Raw genomic sequence first — 18,569 nt, 5'->3', positions numbered from 1 at the left:
GGTTAGAATATGATGTTGAGGCCCATCACTGTACTCTTGATAGTCACCACCACACACACACACAGACGCAGACACATCTGTTTCCATTTGAAGATGTTTAATGATTGTGGTAATCCAAATGGCTTGGAATCTTATTGTTGTGGTTATTTCGATGCATGCACAACATTCAGACATTCGTGTTACTGTCGACAATAAAAAGTCCTCAGAAACATGTGTCTTTTCCCTTCGGACGACGATAACGTAGTGAGGGTCCCAATGGTCCCGTGGAGGTGGCGAACGCTCAGGTCGGGAGGGGAGTAGCTGGGCCGACTCAGGGAGTATCGGCATTGATGGCGCTCCCGTGATGGTGACGATGGCTCTAGTCGGGGAGGCCTAGTGCAGTGGTGGTCAGTTGGTAGAGCATGGCACATGCAATGCTAGAGTTGTGGGTTTCAGTCCCACAGGGGACCAGTACGAAAAAGTATGAAAATGTGTGCACTCACTACTGTAAGTCGCTCTGGATAAGAGCGTCTGCTAAATGACTAAAATGTAAATGTAAAATTAGAGTAGGGGCAGTACCAGTGCTCCCGTGGCGGTGACTCAGGCCGGGAGGGCCTAAAGTACGCCCTCATGATCTCTTGCTGCTCGTGTCGCAGGTACTCGTATTCCCTCATCAGCTTCCAACTGGTGAGGGTATGGTCACTACCTGACCACTGAGCAGGGCTGGTAGTCTCTTAGATTAGAGAGGTGTGTAGGGCCTTGCAACTCATCTTCCTCAGGTGCATGACGGCTTTGTGTGGTGGTGTGGTCTGAGATGGGTGGTGACAGGCGTCTCTTGGCATGACTCCTCTTCGGGGCACCTCAACATCTCAACTATAGAGGTCAGAATCCGGCGATACGAAAGACCATGTAAAACCTATTGGTCGCTAAATCCGGCAGAATGAAGCACCATGTAAAAAACTGTTGGTAGCTAAATCGGGCTAGAAGGACCATATAAAAACGGTTGGCTGGTATGCCCTCACCCGTCTGAGTGGTCGGCTGTGAATGCCTTCACCCACTATATACTTAATGCTGATTGGTTTGGTTCTGCCCACTATAGTGCTGTCCGGTTAGAATATGATGTTGAGGCCCATCACTGTACTCTTGATAGTCACCACCACACACACACACAGACGCAGACACATCTGTTTCCATTTGAAGATGTTTAATGATTGTGGTAATCCAAATGGCTTGGAATCTTATTGTTGTGGTTATTTTGATGCATGCACAACATTCAGATATTCGTGTTACTGTCGACAATAAAAAGTCCTCAGAAACTTGTGTATTTTCCCTTCGGACGACGATAACACTCTGACCTGAGTGGGCGGGTGCAGTGTCCAGATATGCATTTCCAAGCTCTCTGATTGGTTGGGAATGGCAGGGCTATGACTGGTGAGGGATAACTACGGTAGGATGAGCAGCCAAACTAACGGGACTTAAGGGAAACTGAAGGGACTGTGAGGGGAAGTTAGGTAGAGAGGAGAGGAGCAAGACAGACTTTTTTTTTTACAATGACACCTCCACGTTCAAAACAACTGGGAACTCGGAACTGGGAAGAAATCTCAGCCTTCCGACTTCAGTGCGTTCAAAACAACTGGGAACTCGGAAAAAAACATGCTCTGACTGGGAAAATGTTATTTGAACGGTCATCCAACTCAGAATTGCAACTTGGGAACTCAGGCCTCTTTCTAGAGCTCCAACTTTCCGACCTGAATATCACTGACGTCATGATTTGACCTCGTATTTTTCCAAGTTCCCAGTTGTTTTGAACGCAGCCTAAGAACTAAGAAGACCAGACACAGCTGCTATTGCATTGGTTTCTATGGGAGACACACATAGTTAAGTAGACAGGAACTGACCATTTATTTCAATGGTAAACGGCCTGAGTGAATTATCTTCATTTATCCACCATCTTTGATACAATGCTGCCAATTTGCCAGGAGTGTATTCATTCTGGTGATTCTGTTGCAAAACATTTCTTAAACGGAAGCAAACGAAACGGGGAGGGACCTACCTGAATTTGTCCAATAGAAACTCTTGTTTTTCTCTGTTTGTTTCCGTTTTGGACCACAGGGGTGTTTCTTAAACGGAAGCAAACAGAGCAAAACGAGAGTTTCTGTTGGACAAATTCAGGTAGGTCTCTCCTCGTTTCGTTCCGTTTCCTTCCGTTTAGGAAACGGTTTGCAACAGAATTGGCGTAATGAATACGCTCCAGGACCTTATAGCTCAGTGCCCAGGACGAACTTTTTTTCAACACTGGAGGAACGTGAACCTGCTCGAAGAATGTACCATTTTGATGATTAGGGGGTTGAAATTATAAATAACTGTGGTTATAGAGGCTTTTTGTAGCTATTGTATGTACTTTGTCGTTGCATGTCATTATATAGGCTATGCAGCAAGATTTAGTTTTGAACGTCCATGAAGAATATGAAAAACATGTAAGATTCCGAATCAACCTTAAATACGTACACCTGCTTTTCATTGACATTGGTTCAGTCGGTAACCGTTGAGGTAGGTACTTACTGGTGGGAATGAGATTTCCTTCAAGTCAAGTGCTACTGTTCCAACGTGGTACTCTTGTTGTTTTTTACCCTATAACACATTTTCTCATTTTTTGTTGTTTTTTACCCTATAACACATTTTCTCATTTTTTAACGACAGGAGATAATCGAAGTGGAGAGTGAAAATGTTTTCAAATTAGCTGCATACGCTTTGCAGGTAAGTGCATTTTTGTAGTTTGTGTGACTGTAATTCATCAGCGATTTGAATATAAACTGAATCAACACTCATGCACGCTGTTAAAATAAATTCATTTCGGAGTCGTCTTGTAAGTGATGTGCAGCTACGTTTTTACTTCAATATTGAAATCATTGTACTTCTTATAGTGTGTAATAAGATGTTTTGCTGTAAATGCTATTCAAAACTGAGTAAGATTAAAAAGTGTTCCCATAGTCCTAAATAACATTCAAGACTTATTAATGACGTACTGATAATGTTTTTATAAGTCCTCCAGGCTAGTAGTACTTGATGCATATTCATTATTCTAACTTGTAAGGGCACTCTTGTTTCCCAGGAGGCCAAAGGAGACTACACAAGGTAATTCACTCATGTCAACACTAATAGATACATAAATACGTATTATTATTATTATTAGAACACAATTATCACTGATCTGCATACATCTTTTGTTAAATATCATAACATATTGCTTCAGCTTGCACCATGTTACTCACTCTGTCACATTTGTCAGCCACAGTAGGCTACTTGCAAAGGGCCATTTTAAAACATGTAGGCCTATGGAAGAGTAAAACTTGTATGTTACTGGGGCTAACTCATAAAACATGTTTTTGTGAAAGTTTCAGGGTCATTCCATGTAAATTCAGCAAGCCATGTCACCCACCATCTCAGATTGTTCTGAAATTGTTTCAGTAGTTAGAAACCGATAAGATTAGCATTCCTGAAACATTATTTTGTTTAAATATCATTTTATCTGAGAAATTAAGTGAATTGATTTCACCCAAATTGGCCATTTTAATCCATAGGATTCTTATAATCTTCAATAAATATAGTACCTAACATCTGATTTGAACCATAATTCTTCCTAACAATGAGTAAGACATGAGGAATCCAATAAAATGATCAATAGCCACCCACAGATCCCTCACACCAACAACCAGTATACGGTATCAGTTCTCTGTCTGACAAGTAGTATGGAGCTGCTGCTTGGGGTATTGCTTCTTCAACCTTTGTAATGTATTCCCTGTAAATCTGGTGATGGTTTTCTTCCCCTGTTCAGAGAAATTAGCCATTGCAGGACACGCAGGTTGAAATATCAAAACAAACTCTAAACCAACTATATTAATTTGGGGACAAGTCGAAAAGCATTAAACATTACAAACTTACATTTACATTTTAGTCATTTAGCAGACGCTCTTATCCAGAGCGACATACAGGAGCAATTAGGGTTAAGTGCCTTGCTCAAGGGCACATTTACGTCATTTAGCAGACGCTCTTATCCAGAGCGACTTACAAATTGGTGCATTCACCCTATAGCCAGTGGGATAACCACTTTACACTTTTTTCTTTTTTTTTCTTTTTTTTTGGGGGGTGGAAGGATTACTTTATCCTATCCCAGGTATTCTTTAAAGAGGTGGGGTTTCAAATGTCTCCGGAAGGTGGTGAGTGACTCCGCTGTCCTGGCGTCGTGAGGGAGCTTGTTCCACCATTGGGGTGCCAGAGCAGCGAACAGTTTTGACTGGGCTGAGCGGGAACTATGCTTCCGCAGAGGAAGGGAGCCAGCAGGCCAGAGGTGGATGAACGCAATGCCCTCGTTTGGGTGTAGGGACTGATCAGAGCCCGAAGGTACGGAGGTGCCGTTCCCCTCACTGCTCCATAGGCAAGCACCATGGTCTTGTAACGGATGCGAGCTTCAACTGGAAGCCAGTGGAGTGTGCGGAGGAGGGGGGTGACGTGAGAGAACTTGGGAAGGTTGAACACCAGACGGGCTGCGGCATTCTGGATGAGTTGTAGGGGTTTAATGGCACAGGCAGGGAGGCCAGCCAACAGCGAGTTGCAGTAATCCAGACGGGAGATGACAAGTGCCTGGATTAGGACAACTTGCTGTTGCTAGCTAATTTGTCCTGGGATAAAAACATTGGGTTGTTATTTTACCTGAACTCCTTTACTCCGACAATTAATCCACAGATAAAAGGGTAAACCGAGTTAGTTTCTAGTAATCTCTCCTCCTTCAGTCTTCTTCTTCTTCTTTGGACTTTATATGGCGATTGGCAACCAACTTTAAGGTGCATTACCACCACTAACTGGACTGGAGTGTGGACCTCAGTTCATCTTTCAATCACCCACGTGGGTATATGCTCCTAAAAACCAATGAGGAGATGGGAGAGGTGGGACTTGCAGCGCATCAAGCGTGACAAATAGAACCAAGTTCTATTTGAGTGCCTGGCTACGCAGACACTTGTTGACGTGCACGAGCAGTTTAGATGCAATGATTGAATAACATGTATGGTTACATTTATTTTGCAACGCTCGCGCAAGTAACGCGAGCGGTGTGGTCAGCATGTTAATGTGAAAGTACCAAGTTCTGCCCACTAGATGCTGCTGTTCCTGCTACTGCCACCACACCCTTTTATCCATTTTGCTGGTCTCTTGTGTTTATTAAATAGACCACAACATTTTCTTTGCAACTTTTGGTAGAAACCCAATAGCTTTTGATATATATATATTATTTTTTTACTAGGCCTAATGTGTTTTGGTGGAGAGATAAGCCACTGAAAGGCTTGACCTGGTGATAAGGTTTGTTATTTTAGTCGTCAGGTGGAGAAGAGAGGGCTGAGGTAATCAGAAAATATTGTCCTGTCCGTCAGAGTGGACGAGCACTGAGCAGGTTATATGGCTGAACCTGTGGGGTGTTTTCCCCAGCTTGGGTCTCCTAGAGGCCCCTGGGCATCAGGCCTATCTGAATACAAAGCTTTGCTCTGCTCTGTAAGGAATTGTATGGTGTGAATGCACACCGTGATATTTTATGCTTAAAATGCAGTTTGTTTCTACGTCAAGGTTCTATCTTTGTACTCTCAAAAACTCTAATTTCAGCAGCACCTGTTTTTTGGGGCAAGCTTAAGTTCATGGTTATTGTATAGTATTGACTGCCCAGTGATGCCCTTCACAGCTTTGTGTTGCAGTATATTAGGGGTGCGTTTTCAGATTGTTTAGCCCTGAGGTGTCAGGCAGCTACGTCAGTTAATGTTTCAGCTGCACTTTGTCCTGACTGAAAGCACAATGAAACAGAGTCTGTCAGTGTGGATGGGAGCCTGTCCAACTATATAGCCCAGCCTACTCTCTCCTGGGTTGTTTTTAGGCTAATACATATTTTTCCTCTCTGATGGTTTTCATTTCTATCTTTTGGATGAGTAAGGTTGGCAAATCCTCTCAAACATGCTGCTCTAGACACACATTGCAAATGGCCCTGTAGCTCTGAGATTAGATGTGGAGGATGTATGGAGTTAGGGAGCCCCCCCTCCAATGTATAGCCTGTTCTAAAAGGGTTGAGCTTTAGGAGTGCAGACCTCACTGGCCCACGGTAGACTGCCAGGCGTCAGGTACTAACCATTGTGATGTCATCTCTCTGTAGTCAAAGCCGGCCCCTGCTGAGCTATCACTTTATCTTTTCCTGTTGTGCCTCTAGCCTTGGATTGATTTTGCATGTTCATTGGGATCATGTGCATATAGGAGAATAAAAACATGTTGCCTGGGGGTTATGCTTGTACCTTTTTAATGTTATGCAGTGTAATATCACCACGTAGTACTTTTCAGCTGATGATTATGTCACATCCCAGTTAAATGTTCTAAGTATAATACATTATGCCTATAGGCTACACTGTCGATTCACTCACTCAAATGTAGATACAACCTGCTTTTACTGGGAATTTCACAGCTATGGGGATCCCCTGGTCTCTTTCTTTGCATTTCCTTAACAGTGACCAACTATCAGCCCACTAAAATAGCTGACATATTGTATGAGTGTTTAACCTACACCCTCGCTAGCTGGCAAGGTGGAAGAGTTGCCCCCAGCCCACGTCGCAGGAGGATAACAGACATCGTAATGAATTCCAGGTTGCTGACAGGGCAACACCAGCCCCAGCGCCCTATAAAATGTTTGCCATCAAACTCCATAGCAGTGAACTGCAGAGACTAGTGCACTTCAGAGAGGCAGCTAGCTAGGGAGCAATGATTAAAGTGGCTTTCTCTCTGTAGTGTTTCACCTTTCTGTGGAGTGAGCAGGTTCATATTACTAGATCATTATGGCCTCTGCATTCTAAGGATTGTTTAGCTTTTTTCATTTCACTTTGGAGATCATTGAGAAACTGCAAGTGAGATATTTGAAAAAGTTCAGCTCATGCTTTGTAGTTTCTTTCTCTTTTGTTGATTTTCTTCATTAGTTATTACATCAAATAGTTTCAATGAAAAAAGACCAAAACATAAGTATACTATGTTGTCCCAGTATTTTAGAACATGATACAGATATGAAGGATCTACTGGTCTGAGTCTTGTCTGAGAGGCCAAGTCCTATTTTTGAAAAGCTCTCCTCTGTGAGTTGTACAGTACCTTTCAACACTGCATGGGCTGCCAAAACTGGTGAATGGCTTTTGTTCCGGGCTCCAGTGCTCTGGCCTACCAAGTCATAGCCCTCTTTGTCGATCAGTAATTGTAGAGCAAATGCTCCCCCCTCATGTGTTGGAGTGACTCATAGTTCACTATCACAGACCTTGACAGTGACATACAACACAGTTAGTACAGAGAGATAATATTTTATTGCTGTGTATTAGATCACCTCCTGACTTGAGGTACCTGTTGCATTTATGATTAAATTAGGTCTTAATTGTGTGTTTAGGAAATGGTATGGAAAATGACATATGGTAGGACTATGTCTCACTCTTTGCACTGGCATGCAAAGATTGAGGTCAACGCCTGTACTGTACACACCAACCTCAAATAATGTATGTACATGTGAGAACATTGAAAAACATTTACTCATGAGTCATAATTACCAGCCCATTCTTGAAAGGCTCCTTGACATGATATAACTATATTTCAATTTCCTCTGTTAAACAGGTTTTTATCTGTTTCTATTTGAGGCACTTTGGCAAGACATAAGTGGATATTAAGCCTAGTCTGTTAGGAAGCATCAATAGCCTGCCAGATAAAAAATATGATTTTATTTTTAGTTAGTTAGTTATCACTTTCATGCTATACGACGTGGGGAGTTACCTGTTCTGTAAAACCACAAATGCATCAATAACAATTTGTACAATATTTGAACATTGATATTTCATATGATCTCTGTCCCCTGTGTTCTGCTCTGTAGAACTCATTTGGGGTCATTATTGGATATAGGGGTTTATTGAACTCAGAGATGGTCATCATGGAGATCTAGACTAGTAATTATACAGTGTAATGACAGTCTAATAACGGTAATGACAGTGTAATAACGGTATGACCGGGTAATGACAGTCTAATAACTGTAATGACAGTATAACAGTGTAATGACGGTATGACAGTATAATGACAGTAATAAGAACTTTTGATCAATCAGCAGTGTTATTATTATGGAGCTTTAAAATTCCTCCTGGCCCTATTGGAGATTACTGTTCTTGTGAATTAATTCAGTTGATCATTCTTTTTCAATCCTTATGTGTTTACAGTGTTGAAAGCTCCAGGTCGGACCTGAAGAAGCTCCCGGTTTTACCCACTAGAGTCCTGAGGGAGCACCCCTCCCTGGTATACTGGTAAGCAGTGCCACATTAGCAACACTTTAACCACAAATGCACAGGGGGTATTAATCCAAGTGGATTACACACAGTCCCATAGATACCAGACCGCAGTCCTGTCAATACCACTCCTCCCCTCACACCGTCCCTATCCCTATCAAATTGCTTTTTAATTGTAGCTAACAACTGGATGCACAAAGCAATTATTTTCCCATGCAGATGAGCTGGTGTGGGCAGAGAGGTGGAGGTGCACCCAGAGTCCTGCCAGGCTGTTTATCTCAGATGGGCTGTATTAATTAGTGCTCTGTGTTAATTACGTCTGGCTGCACCATGAACAGCCAGGGTGGTGCTGACTTCATCATGTCCTCATGGGAGCTGGGTTAGGCAGGAGAGGGAGGGAGGGAGGGAGGCAGACGGCCAGGCCAGCCACTGGTTAACAGCTCCTGTGTCTGTCTGAGTGCATGCTGCTGCATCTTGTTCTTCTGCCTCAGCATTCATCTGAGGCTGCAGCCCAGCCCACTGATGAACAGCAGCTGTATGGATTAATGGGCAGATTGGAATTACAGGGTCGTGGTGTGTGTGTGTGTGTGTGTGTGTGTGTGAGAGAGCAGATGGGTTGTGTGTGTGAGCTGAGAGGGAGATGAGAACTATGGTCAGGCCAGTAGGCCAGACAGAATTCTCTGCATGAACAGGCAGAATGTGTGTCAGGGAAGGACCGTCTCACCACTTTTTTCTGTTTGGGGATATGTTACAATCAGTGATGGCTTATTCATTATGGCTTTTATTTTTCTCTATTACAGTGAAGACAGAGTGATCGAGCACTATGAGAACCTGAAGGGCCTCAGCAGAGGGCAAGCCATTGTGCAGTAAGTAACGTAATAAATTGTCATTTTTATGTTAATCTGGGTCAAGTGCATGGAGGAAATTAGCTGCTGTGTACCTCTAGTTCAGCACGTTCATCAGTCCAACACACTCTGCAGTCCTCTGTAGCGTCTACTCCTGCTATTTAAAAGGGATTGCTGTCACGCTGCCAGAATGTGTCATTAATTAGGGGACAGCTAACTCTTACTATACTGTGGGCAGCCAGCAGTGTGTGACAGAGATCCACTGTGTTTTCCCTGGGAGAGCTTAGCCTAGCAAGGTCATTTATACTCGGCTGTATGATTTGTGCCCTTTACTTGATCAATGGATTCTCCAAGGCCCTGTAAAGAAATCGATGGCTCCGCCACTGTAAGTGATTGTGTCTGGTGAATGACTGACTGGGGCTTAAAGCCCATTCAAACTTCTGTAGAGCAGCCACTCACAGACGTTGATGAAGTGTAACTGCCTGAATTACTGCTAATGTGTCCCACTCTGTTTTGAAGGTATTTGGCCTTAGTGGAGTCCCTCCCTACATATGGAGTCCATTATTATCCAGTAAAGGTAAGAAAAAAGCAACCCTGTATCTTACAGTAGGAAGCATCAAACATCTGTACATTTGTTTTCATGTTTGCTTTCCCATCTAACTAAACTTTTTTTAAATTATAAAAAAGTAGAGTGTTCAGATAGAAATACAGTTGTTTTCCCTCTGGAGGCTGGACAGGGACTTAAGCTGGGTGTTTGCTCTGGCTCCATGCTTAGTAAACTAATGATTGAATGATCCTTCTCACAGCAACTCTCTCTCTCCCAGAGCGTCAGCCCCACTCTCCTACCTCACTCATTAAAGCAGGGTGTCTGAGCACATCAAACGCTGCTGTTAAAATGACTCGGTCTGTGGCTTTTTAGGGCTGCTTCAATGCAATTGATCTCTCCTTGTGCTGCTAGCCTAATGGTGTAATTGCCACAGTAATGGCCTGTTCTTCTTTTTTAAATGTACTACTCAAGCTGCTCCTAATGAGTGGTGTGCCATGCCTTGCCTTCCCAACAGGACAAGCAGGGCCTGCCGTGGTGGCTGGGAATCAGCTATAAAGGCATCGGACAGTACAATTTACAGGACAAGTTGAAACCTCGGAAGGTAGGTTGGCCTTCGGTGACTTGTTTCTCCTTATGGTCTAACTGAACAACCAGCCCCACTCTGGTTAATAATCCACCAAACTGTAAATAATGGCAACAAAAAGATTGTGTTCTTGGCCAGGGTAAAGGGAGGGAAAGTTGTTATCAACGTGGGTGTGATGGTATCTAGATTATGGTGATAAGATTGTGGCAGTCCTCATTTAGGGTGTGATTGAAATAACCTTGACTGTGATTCCAAATATGAAACCTAAAGTTACAGTTTTGGCCTTAAATGGCGGTTGAGGTAAAAAATAAACGTTTTAGTCTCGTGTGTTTTCCTCCACCAGCTTCATTACTATGTCTCTTACCTGTTCCCATGTTGTATCCCTGTTGACACAGCTGGGTGTGCTGTTGCAGTGAATGCCAAGGCATTAATGGGCATGTCCCATGTATTAAACTCAGCGTATCCCAGCTCCTTTCTCAGCAGCCCTCCCAGTGGAAGGTGTAATTATGGTGCGCCATGGGGAGCAGGCAGGCAGGGCTCTGATGCTGGAAGAGCCGGCACCAAGCCAGCCTGGGCTGTCTCTGTGAGGGGCTCAGCTCTGAGAGAGCTATGCTCTACCCAGGCCAACCCACCACACATGGAGGGAGGGAGCACTCATGCCAAAACTCCTCCTCAGCAGACCTGGTGAAACGGTGGACTTTTGTAATATGCTTTTTTTTGAACGTGCACAACTCTTGTTGCTGTTCTAGAGGGGCCTGTCATCTGGTAGAATATTGATAGTTCTTCCTGTCAAGGTTGGAGACCTTTGTATTCAGTGCAGCCCCCCCCCCCCCTGCCCTTCTCCCAGCATGCCGCGCTCATTATGCAAAGCTGCCTGTCATTGGTGTGTGTGTCTCTCGGAGAGCAAACAATTGATCAAGCAATAAAACACAATCACCTTGGCAGGGGGGCTGTGGGAAGCTTGGGGAGGGTGTGAGGGGCTTGGAAGGGGGGTTGAGGGGGTCTGCAGAAAGAGGATCCCACTGCAGCACTCCAATCGTCCCGTGAGGAATCTTGGGGAGTCGGGATGAAAAGGCTTTTAAAAGTGAGGTTTTCCCAGAGTTCAGTGACATGCCCTGAAAGAAGCTACTGTAGCTTAAGCTGTCATTATCCTCCTCATCATGGATGTCAGCTTTATTACAACTTAATGAATAGGATGAACCACAACTCCCTATCCCTGCCTGTTGGGTAAAAGAGAACTGGGGCTTTTTCCAAAATCTCAAAAGTAACCAACATGTCATTCAGATAGTCTGCTTGTTCAGATTTAACCATAGATGGACCATGACTATGGGGGAAGGAAGAGAAAGTGTGCATTTGAATGGGTATAGGACCGAAGACCATAAAGGAGAATAAAATGTATGCTAGAGCACCACATTTTATACAAAGGCTGTACTATAAATGAAAAAGGTATTTCTAAGATAGTCAGTCTGAGGATGGTCATGATATAGAGAGTGATCTCCCTCTCTCTCGCTCTGTCTCTCTGTCTGTCTGTTTCAGTCCATCTCTCTCTTCCTCTTATCAGCAAGTAATTTGACACTTACTTGTATTATAATCACTTGCAGGTCCAGTTATATGGTCAACCAATAAAACCAAAGTAAGCACAGCTCAGTAAGGATAAAATCATTTCTGTAATGGTAATAATCATATGATTAGACCCTTAATTGTTATCTTGGCACAGTAAAAGGCTGCTCAAATATTTAAAAAGGTACTAAAATCAAAGGCTAGCTGTGGCAGTGGACCATGCAGATCCATTCCTAACAAGCCCTCTTCACATTTATTTCACACCAGTATATAATGGGTTAAAACCAGAGCCTTAATTAATGCTTGTGTTTGTAGTCGACTGTAGCAATCTCTCTCGTCATGCCTCTACTGGAAATGTTCAGTGAACCAGCGTGCCATGTGACTGTATGAGAAGGGTGTGGTGGTGCTCTTCCTGCGTGTGAGTCCTGACCTTTGACACATTTTTTTATCCTCCTCAGAGGATTCCTCCGTCATGTCACAGGGCCTGGGGTGTCTGGGGAGGTTGTTGTGGGTTCAGGGTTGGGTCTGCATCAGAATGTTCTGGGAATATCTCAAACCACAGGCATTTTGGCATGGGCTCTAATGAGAAGTGAAACCGCTAACATCTTAAATAAATGAGACCGAGATGGGGAACTACTGTTCTGTTCTCCAGATGACTGAACTATCTTTCTACCATTTTCACCTCATGTTTAGTTTTGGTGGTGGTTTCTGTGCAAGGATGTTTAGAAGCACTGGCTTGGACTGTTTCCTCTGTCCAGATAGTAAGTGGGGTCTTGTGATCAGAGTTAAAGGTGTGTCACATATCCTTGACATATTTTGGCACTTACTACCATCGGCCATACATGGTTAGTGCTCACTCATTAATAGGGTTTTGTGTGTGTGGAAATGGTCTAATGAGATAGTTATGTAAATGTTGTTATCTGTTTATTTTCTGAATGTGCTGTAGTAGTAAGTATCCAGGGGGTTTGTGAATTAGAGAGGGGTGTCCCACACAATGGGGTGAGCCTGTGGGAAGTGTGGAGTCTGCTGGTTCCCATTGTTCAGTAAATACCATGTTCCCAATCCACAGTGAGACTGGGGATCTAATTGATTAGGCTTGCAGTATTGGCTGGAGCAGCAATGGAGAAACAGTCTGGATCACTTTACTTAAAGTATGAAGTAACATTTTATGAAACATTGATACCTAATACACTGTTATTGGCTGCAGCATTTGCTTTGTCAGTTGCAGATATTCTGTTTTACATTTTCCATTGAAGACTACCTTGTGATAGTTTGGTTTTCTGGTTTTAATAACTGACTTTAGAGGTGTAGTGAGAGATTATTCCTTGTCAGCTAGGGCCTAGTTCTGAGAGCTGACCGAGAGCTGTCCTGGATTCACAGGGAGGTGAAGAGGGGCCCGCTATTAATGATTAGACCAAAGTAGTAGATTCCTGAAATATTTGGATGGGAAGCGGTGGGAGGCTGGAGTTGATAGCACTCTAAACAACAGGGGTTGGCATGGTATTTAGAACCCAGATAACACATCACAGAGGGTAATGGAGGTACTAAGGATTATGACTGTGGAGGGCTAATCTAAGATCTGTGGATGAAGGGTTACATACTGAAAGAAAGGGGGTCATAATGGTCTCTTCCCAGAAGAGGAGAGGAGGTTGAATACCTCTCTGTGTGTGTAGTCCGTGTACAACTTGTTCATCTGGTTTGACTGAGGAGGAAGATTGTGAGAGAAGGAGTGAGTTGCACAGAGAGAATTCATGAGGAAAGGAGAGGGAGCAGAGCGGTGCAAGGTGAGTGAGGTCAGTGAGGTGTCTGTGATGTCAGAGGGGGTGGGGGGAGAGAGGTGGAGCCTGCTCAGCTGAAACTCTTGCAACACCTATCTGGCTGCCTGAGAACAGATGAGCGTATTGTTCAAGGACGCTCTAGCCCTGTGGGAAACTTGGCCAGAGGATTCAATACCACCCTGATAATTCACCAGGGATTTAAAAAGCACTAAAACCTGCTCTGGTAAGCCCCCATTTACCTGACTAGGTAGTTCAGGATATATTCAGTTGAGTTGTTGTTGTCATTCTGTTTTTGGGTTACCTGTACGTAATTGTATGTTAACGTGCTGTCCAATCCACAGTTGTAAAGCAGTGACTGAGGTATATACTATACTGGAAACATGTAGAACCTGTTTGGAAGAATAAGATTCCTATTGTGTTATTAACATTTTTACCAAGACTTCAATGTACTAAAATCAGTTCTCAGATCATAGGGGAAGAGGAGTGAAAAAAAAAAAAAAGCAGTACACAGTATCATGGGCTGGGCTGCTTGTGAGATCGTTTAGATTTGTCGCTGAGGACTGTAGGTAGTCCATGATATATTACCCATATTCCTCTGTAGTCCAGGGTAATGTGTTCTATTATTTAGAGCTCTGGCTGTCTGCCTGGCTTGCCAGTACCTGGTAGAGAATGTTTATTAAATCCCTCTGCCATAAATCTACACCCCCAGACTCTGACGCTAGTGGTGGATTCTCACTCAGCCAGACCAGGGGAGAGTCTCTCGCTCTCAGGGAAAAGAGCTCCAAATCTCACTAAATCATTTTATTTGCCACATGCGCCGAATAAAACAGGTGTAGACATTACTGTGAAATGCTTACTTACAGCCCTTAACCAACAAAGCATTTTTTATTTAAAAAAAAAAAAGTAAAATAAAACAACAACAAAAAAGTGTTGAGAAAAAAAAGAGCAGAAGTAAAATAAAATAACAGTAGGGAGGCTATATACAGGGGGGTACCGGTGCAGAGTCAATGTGCGGGGGCACATATGTACATGTGGGTAGAGTTAATATGTACATGTGGGTAGAGTTAAAGTGGGGTGGGGGGTGGGGGCCATGATTAGCTGTTCAGGAGTCTTATGGCTTGGGGGTAGAAGCTGTTGAGAAGCCTTTTGGACCTAGACTTGGCGCTCCGGTACTGCTTTCCGTGCGGTAGCAGAGAGAACAGTCTGACTAGGGTGGCTGGAGTCTTTGACAATTTTGAGGGCCTTCCTCTGACACCGCCTGGTATAGAGGTCCTGGATGGCAGGAAGCTTGGCCCCAGTGATGTACTGGGCTGTACGCACTACCCTCTGTAGTGCCTTGCGGTCGGAGGCCGAGTAGTTGCCATACCAGGCGGTGATGCAACCAGTCAGGATGCTCTCGATGGTGCAGCTGTATAACTTTTTGAGGATCTGAGGACCCATGCCAAATCTTTTCAGTCTCCTGCGGGGGAATAGGCTTTGTTGTGCCCTCTTCACGACTGTCTTGGTGTGTTTGGACCATGATAGTTTGTTGGCGATGTGGACACTACAGCCCCGTCGATGAGAATGGGGGCGTGCTCAGTCCTCTTTTTTTTTTTCCTGTAGTCCACAATCATCTCCTTTGTCTTGGTCACGTTGAGGGAGAGGTTGTTACCCTGGCACCACACGGCCAGGTCTCTGATCTCCTCCCTATAGGCTGTCTCATCGTTGTCGGTGATCAGGCCTACCACTGTTGTGTCGTCGGCAAACTTAATGATGGTGTTGGAGTCGTGCCTGGCCATGCAGTCATGGGTGAACAGGGAGTACAGGAGGGGACTAAGCACGCACCCCTGAGGGGCCCCCGTGTTGAGGATCAGCGTGGCAGATGTGTTGTTACCTACCCTTACCACCTGGGGGCGGCCCGTCAGGAAGTCCAGGATCCAGTTGCAGAGGGAGGTGTTTAGTCCCAGGATCCTTAGCTTAGTGATGAGCTTTGAGGCCACTATGGTGTTGAACGCTGAGCTGTAGTCAATGAATAGCATTCTCACGTAGGTGTTCCTCTTGTCCAGGTGGGAAAGGTCAGTGTGGAGGGCAATAGAGATTGCATCATCTGTGGATCTGTTGGGGCGGTATGCAAATTGGAGTGGGTCTAGGGTTTCTGGGATAATGGTGTTGATGTGAGCCATGACCAGCCTTTCAAAGCACTTCATGGCTACAGACGTGAGTGCTACGGGTTGGTAGTCATTTAGGCAGGTTATCTTAGAGTCCTTTGGCAGAGGGACTATGGTGGTCAGCTTGATACATGTTGGTATTAGACTCAGTCAGGGACATGTTGAAAATGTCAGTGAAGGCACTTGCCAGTTGGTCAGCACATGCTCGGAGTACACGTCCTGGTAATCCGTCTGGCCCTGCGGCCTTGTGAATGTTGACCTGCTTAAAAGTCTTACTCACTTCGGCTACGGAGAGCGTGATCACATAGTCATCCGGAACAGCTGGTGCTCTCATGCATGCTTCAGTATTGCTTGCCTCGAAGCGAGCATAGAAGTGGTTTAGCTCGTCTGGTAGGCTTGTGTCACTGGGCAGCTCGCGGCTGTGCTTTCCTTTGTAGTCTGTAATAGTTTTCAAGCCCTGCCACATCCGACAAGCGTCAGAGCCGCAGAGCCGGTGTAGTACGATTCAATCTTAGTCCTGTATTGACTCTTTGCCTGTTTGATGGTTCGTCTGAGGGCATAGTGGGATTTCTTATAAGCGTCCGGGTTAGAGTCCCACTCCTTGAAAGCGGCAGCTCTACCCTTTAGCTCAGTGCGGATGTTGCCTGTAATCCATGGCTTCTGGTTGGGGTATGTACGTACGGTTACTGTGGGGACGACGTCATCGATGCACTTACTGATGAAGCCAGTGACTGATGTGGTGTACTCCTCAATGCTATCTGAAGAATCCCGGAACATGTTCCAGTCTGTGCTAGCAAAACAGTCCTGTAGCTTAGCATCTGCGTCATCTGACCACTTTTTTATTAACCAAGTCACTGGTGCTTCCTGCTTTAGTTTTTGCTTATAAGCAGGAATCAGGAGGATAGAGTTATGGTCAGATTTGCCAAATGGAGGGCGAGGGAGAGCTTTGTATGCATCTCTGTGTGTGGAGTAAAGGTGGTATAGAGTTATATTTATATATATATATTTATATATATATATATATATTTATATTATTATTATTATTTTTTCTCTGGTTGCACATTTAACATGCTGGTAGAAATTACGTAGAACGGATTTAAGTTTCCCTGCATTAAAGTCCCCGGCCACTAGGAGCGCTGCCTCTGGATGAGCGTTTTCCTGTTTACTTATGGCCTTATACAGCTCATTGAGTGCAATCTTAATGCCAGCATTGGTTTGTGGTGGTAAATAGACAGCTATGAAAAATATAGATGAAAACTCTCTTGGTAAATAGTGTGGTCTACAGCTTATCATAAGAGCAAAACCTTGAGACTTCCTTAGTATTTGATTTTGTGCACCAGCTGTTGTTTACAAATATACACAGACCGCCACCCCTTGTCTTACCGGAGTCAGCCGTTCTATCCTACCGATGTAGCGTATATCCCATCAGCTCTATGTTGTCCATGTCGTCGTTCAGCCACGACTCGGTGAAACACAAGATATTACAGTTTTTAATGTCCCGTTGGTAGGATAACCGTAATTGTAGGTAATCTAATTAATTTTCAAATGTTTGAACATTGGCTAATAGGATTGATGGAAGAGGCAGTTTACTCGCTCGCCGTCGGATCCTTACAAGGCACCCCGACCTACGTCCACGATATCTCCGTCTCTTTCTTCTGCGAATGACAGGGATTTGGGCCTTGTCAGGTGTCTGTAGGATATCCTTCGCGTCCGACTTGTTGAATAATTGTTTTTCCTTTCAATACGAGGTGAGTAATGGCTGTCCTGATATCCAGAAGCTCTTTTTGGTTATAAGAGACGATGGCAGAAACATTATGTACAGAATAAATTACAAATAACGCGAAAAAACACACAATAGTACAATTGGTTAGAGGGCTGTAAAATGGCAGCCATCTTCTCCGGCGCCATCTCTAAAATACCCCACTCCTCCTTGTCCTGTTTTCAGTGCTCTCCCTCCAGGGCAGAATGAAATGAGAGGCTTCTTGCTAGGCAAGTCTTGCTCGCTACACTGGCTTCACTACTGAGTAGTAACTAAATTCCACCTGACTGAGTGGCTGTCCTCTGTTCACAGCTGCTGCTGAGGCTGCTGTTATTGTTAATGTTGCAAGAGAAGGGCTGGTGTATCTGGGACAAAACTAGTGTCTTTCCATGCTAGTGGCATTGTCTTTGAGTTTAGATGGTCCACACATTGGATGCATCAAGCCGTTTGGAATAAATAAGGATGTAAATGTTTGTTCTCCTGCAGCGATGTATCAAACCACATCTCTCTCTAGGTCTGCCACTCACTCAAACAAGGCATGGTCCAGTGTACTATTTACTAAGTGGTGTGTCCTGTTTTCTCTCTCTGTCTGCAGTTGTTTCAGTGGAAGCAGCTGGAGAATTTATATTTCCGTGAGAAGAAATTTGCTGTAGAGGTGAACGACCCTGACAGGTGAGATGGAACAGACACTGGATGCATATAGCGATCCTGGGTCGTGTTCTGAAGGGCCAGTTCCTTTAGCACCTCAAAATGTTTTGTGCCTACTGAACTTGACCCAGGAATCAGTCGTCTTCTATTCTGATCCTAGCCTTTCTGAATCATAACAACAGGTGTAATTTCAGAGCCTAGTGTCAATGAGCTGTCTCCAATACAATATCTTGCTAGTGTCAAATGAAGGCCTTCCTTCTTGCTGTAAAGGACTGCTGCAGTTAGTGTTCTCAGGACATTGCAGCACTTCCAGCCTCAGTGCTGTATCACAGGTTTAATATGGTGCTGCTAGCCACCTTGGCTGGAATTAAAAATCTCTGGTGCAACACCGACTTAATG

General features: G+C 44.2%; 1 protein-coding gene across 4 annotated transcripts in view; it reads left to right on the top strand.

Annotated features, from left to right (window-relative positions):
• The window catches only part of frmd4ba (FERM domain containing 4Ba), a 41,422-nt gene that overhangs the window by 8,980 nt on the left and 13,873 nt on the right, over positions 1-18,569 (top strand). For all 4 annotated transcript variants that reach the window (XM_041887817.2, XM_041887815.2, XM_041887814.2 and 1 more), the window contains 7 exons: positions 2,680-2,736; positions 3,092-3,114; positions 8,238-8,321; positions 9,104-9,169; positions 9,668-9,725; positions 10,210-10,296; positions 18,118-18,194. In XM_041887817.2, the coding sequence (XP_041743751.2) occupies positions 2,680-2,736; positions 3,092-3,114; positions 8,238-8,321; positions 9,104-9,169; positions 9,668-9,725; positions 10,210-10,296; positions 18,118-18,194 (452 nt within the window). The remainder of the gene's footprint in view (positions 1-2,679; positions 2,737-3,091; positions 3,115-8,237; positions 8,322-9,103; positions 9,170-9,667; positions 9,726-10,209; positions 10,297-18,117; positions 18,195-18,569) is intronic.

The sequence above is a fragment of the Coregonus clupeaformis genome, chromosome 10 (genome assembly GCF_020615455.1).
Source record: "Coregonus clupeaformis isolate EN_2021a chromosome 10, ASM2061545v1, whole genome shotgun sequence".
NCBI lineage: Eukaryota > Metazoa > Chordata > Actinopteri > Salmoniformes > Salmonidae > Coregonus > Coregonus clupeaformis.
Note: the sequence above shows the minus strand (reverse complement) of the source record. Positions and strands in the feature narration are given on the sequence as shown.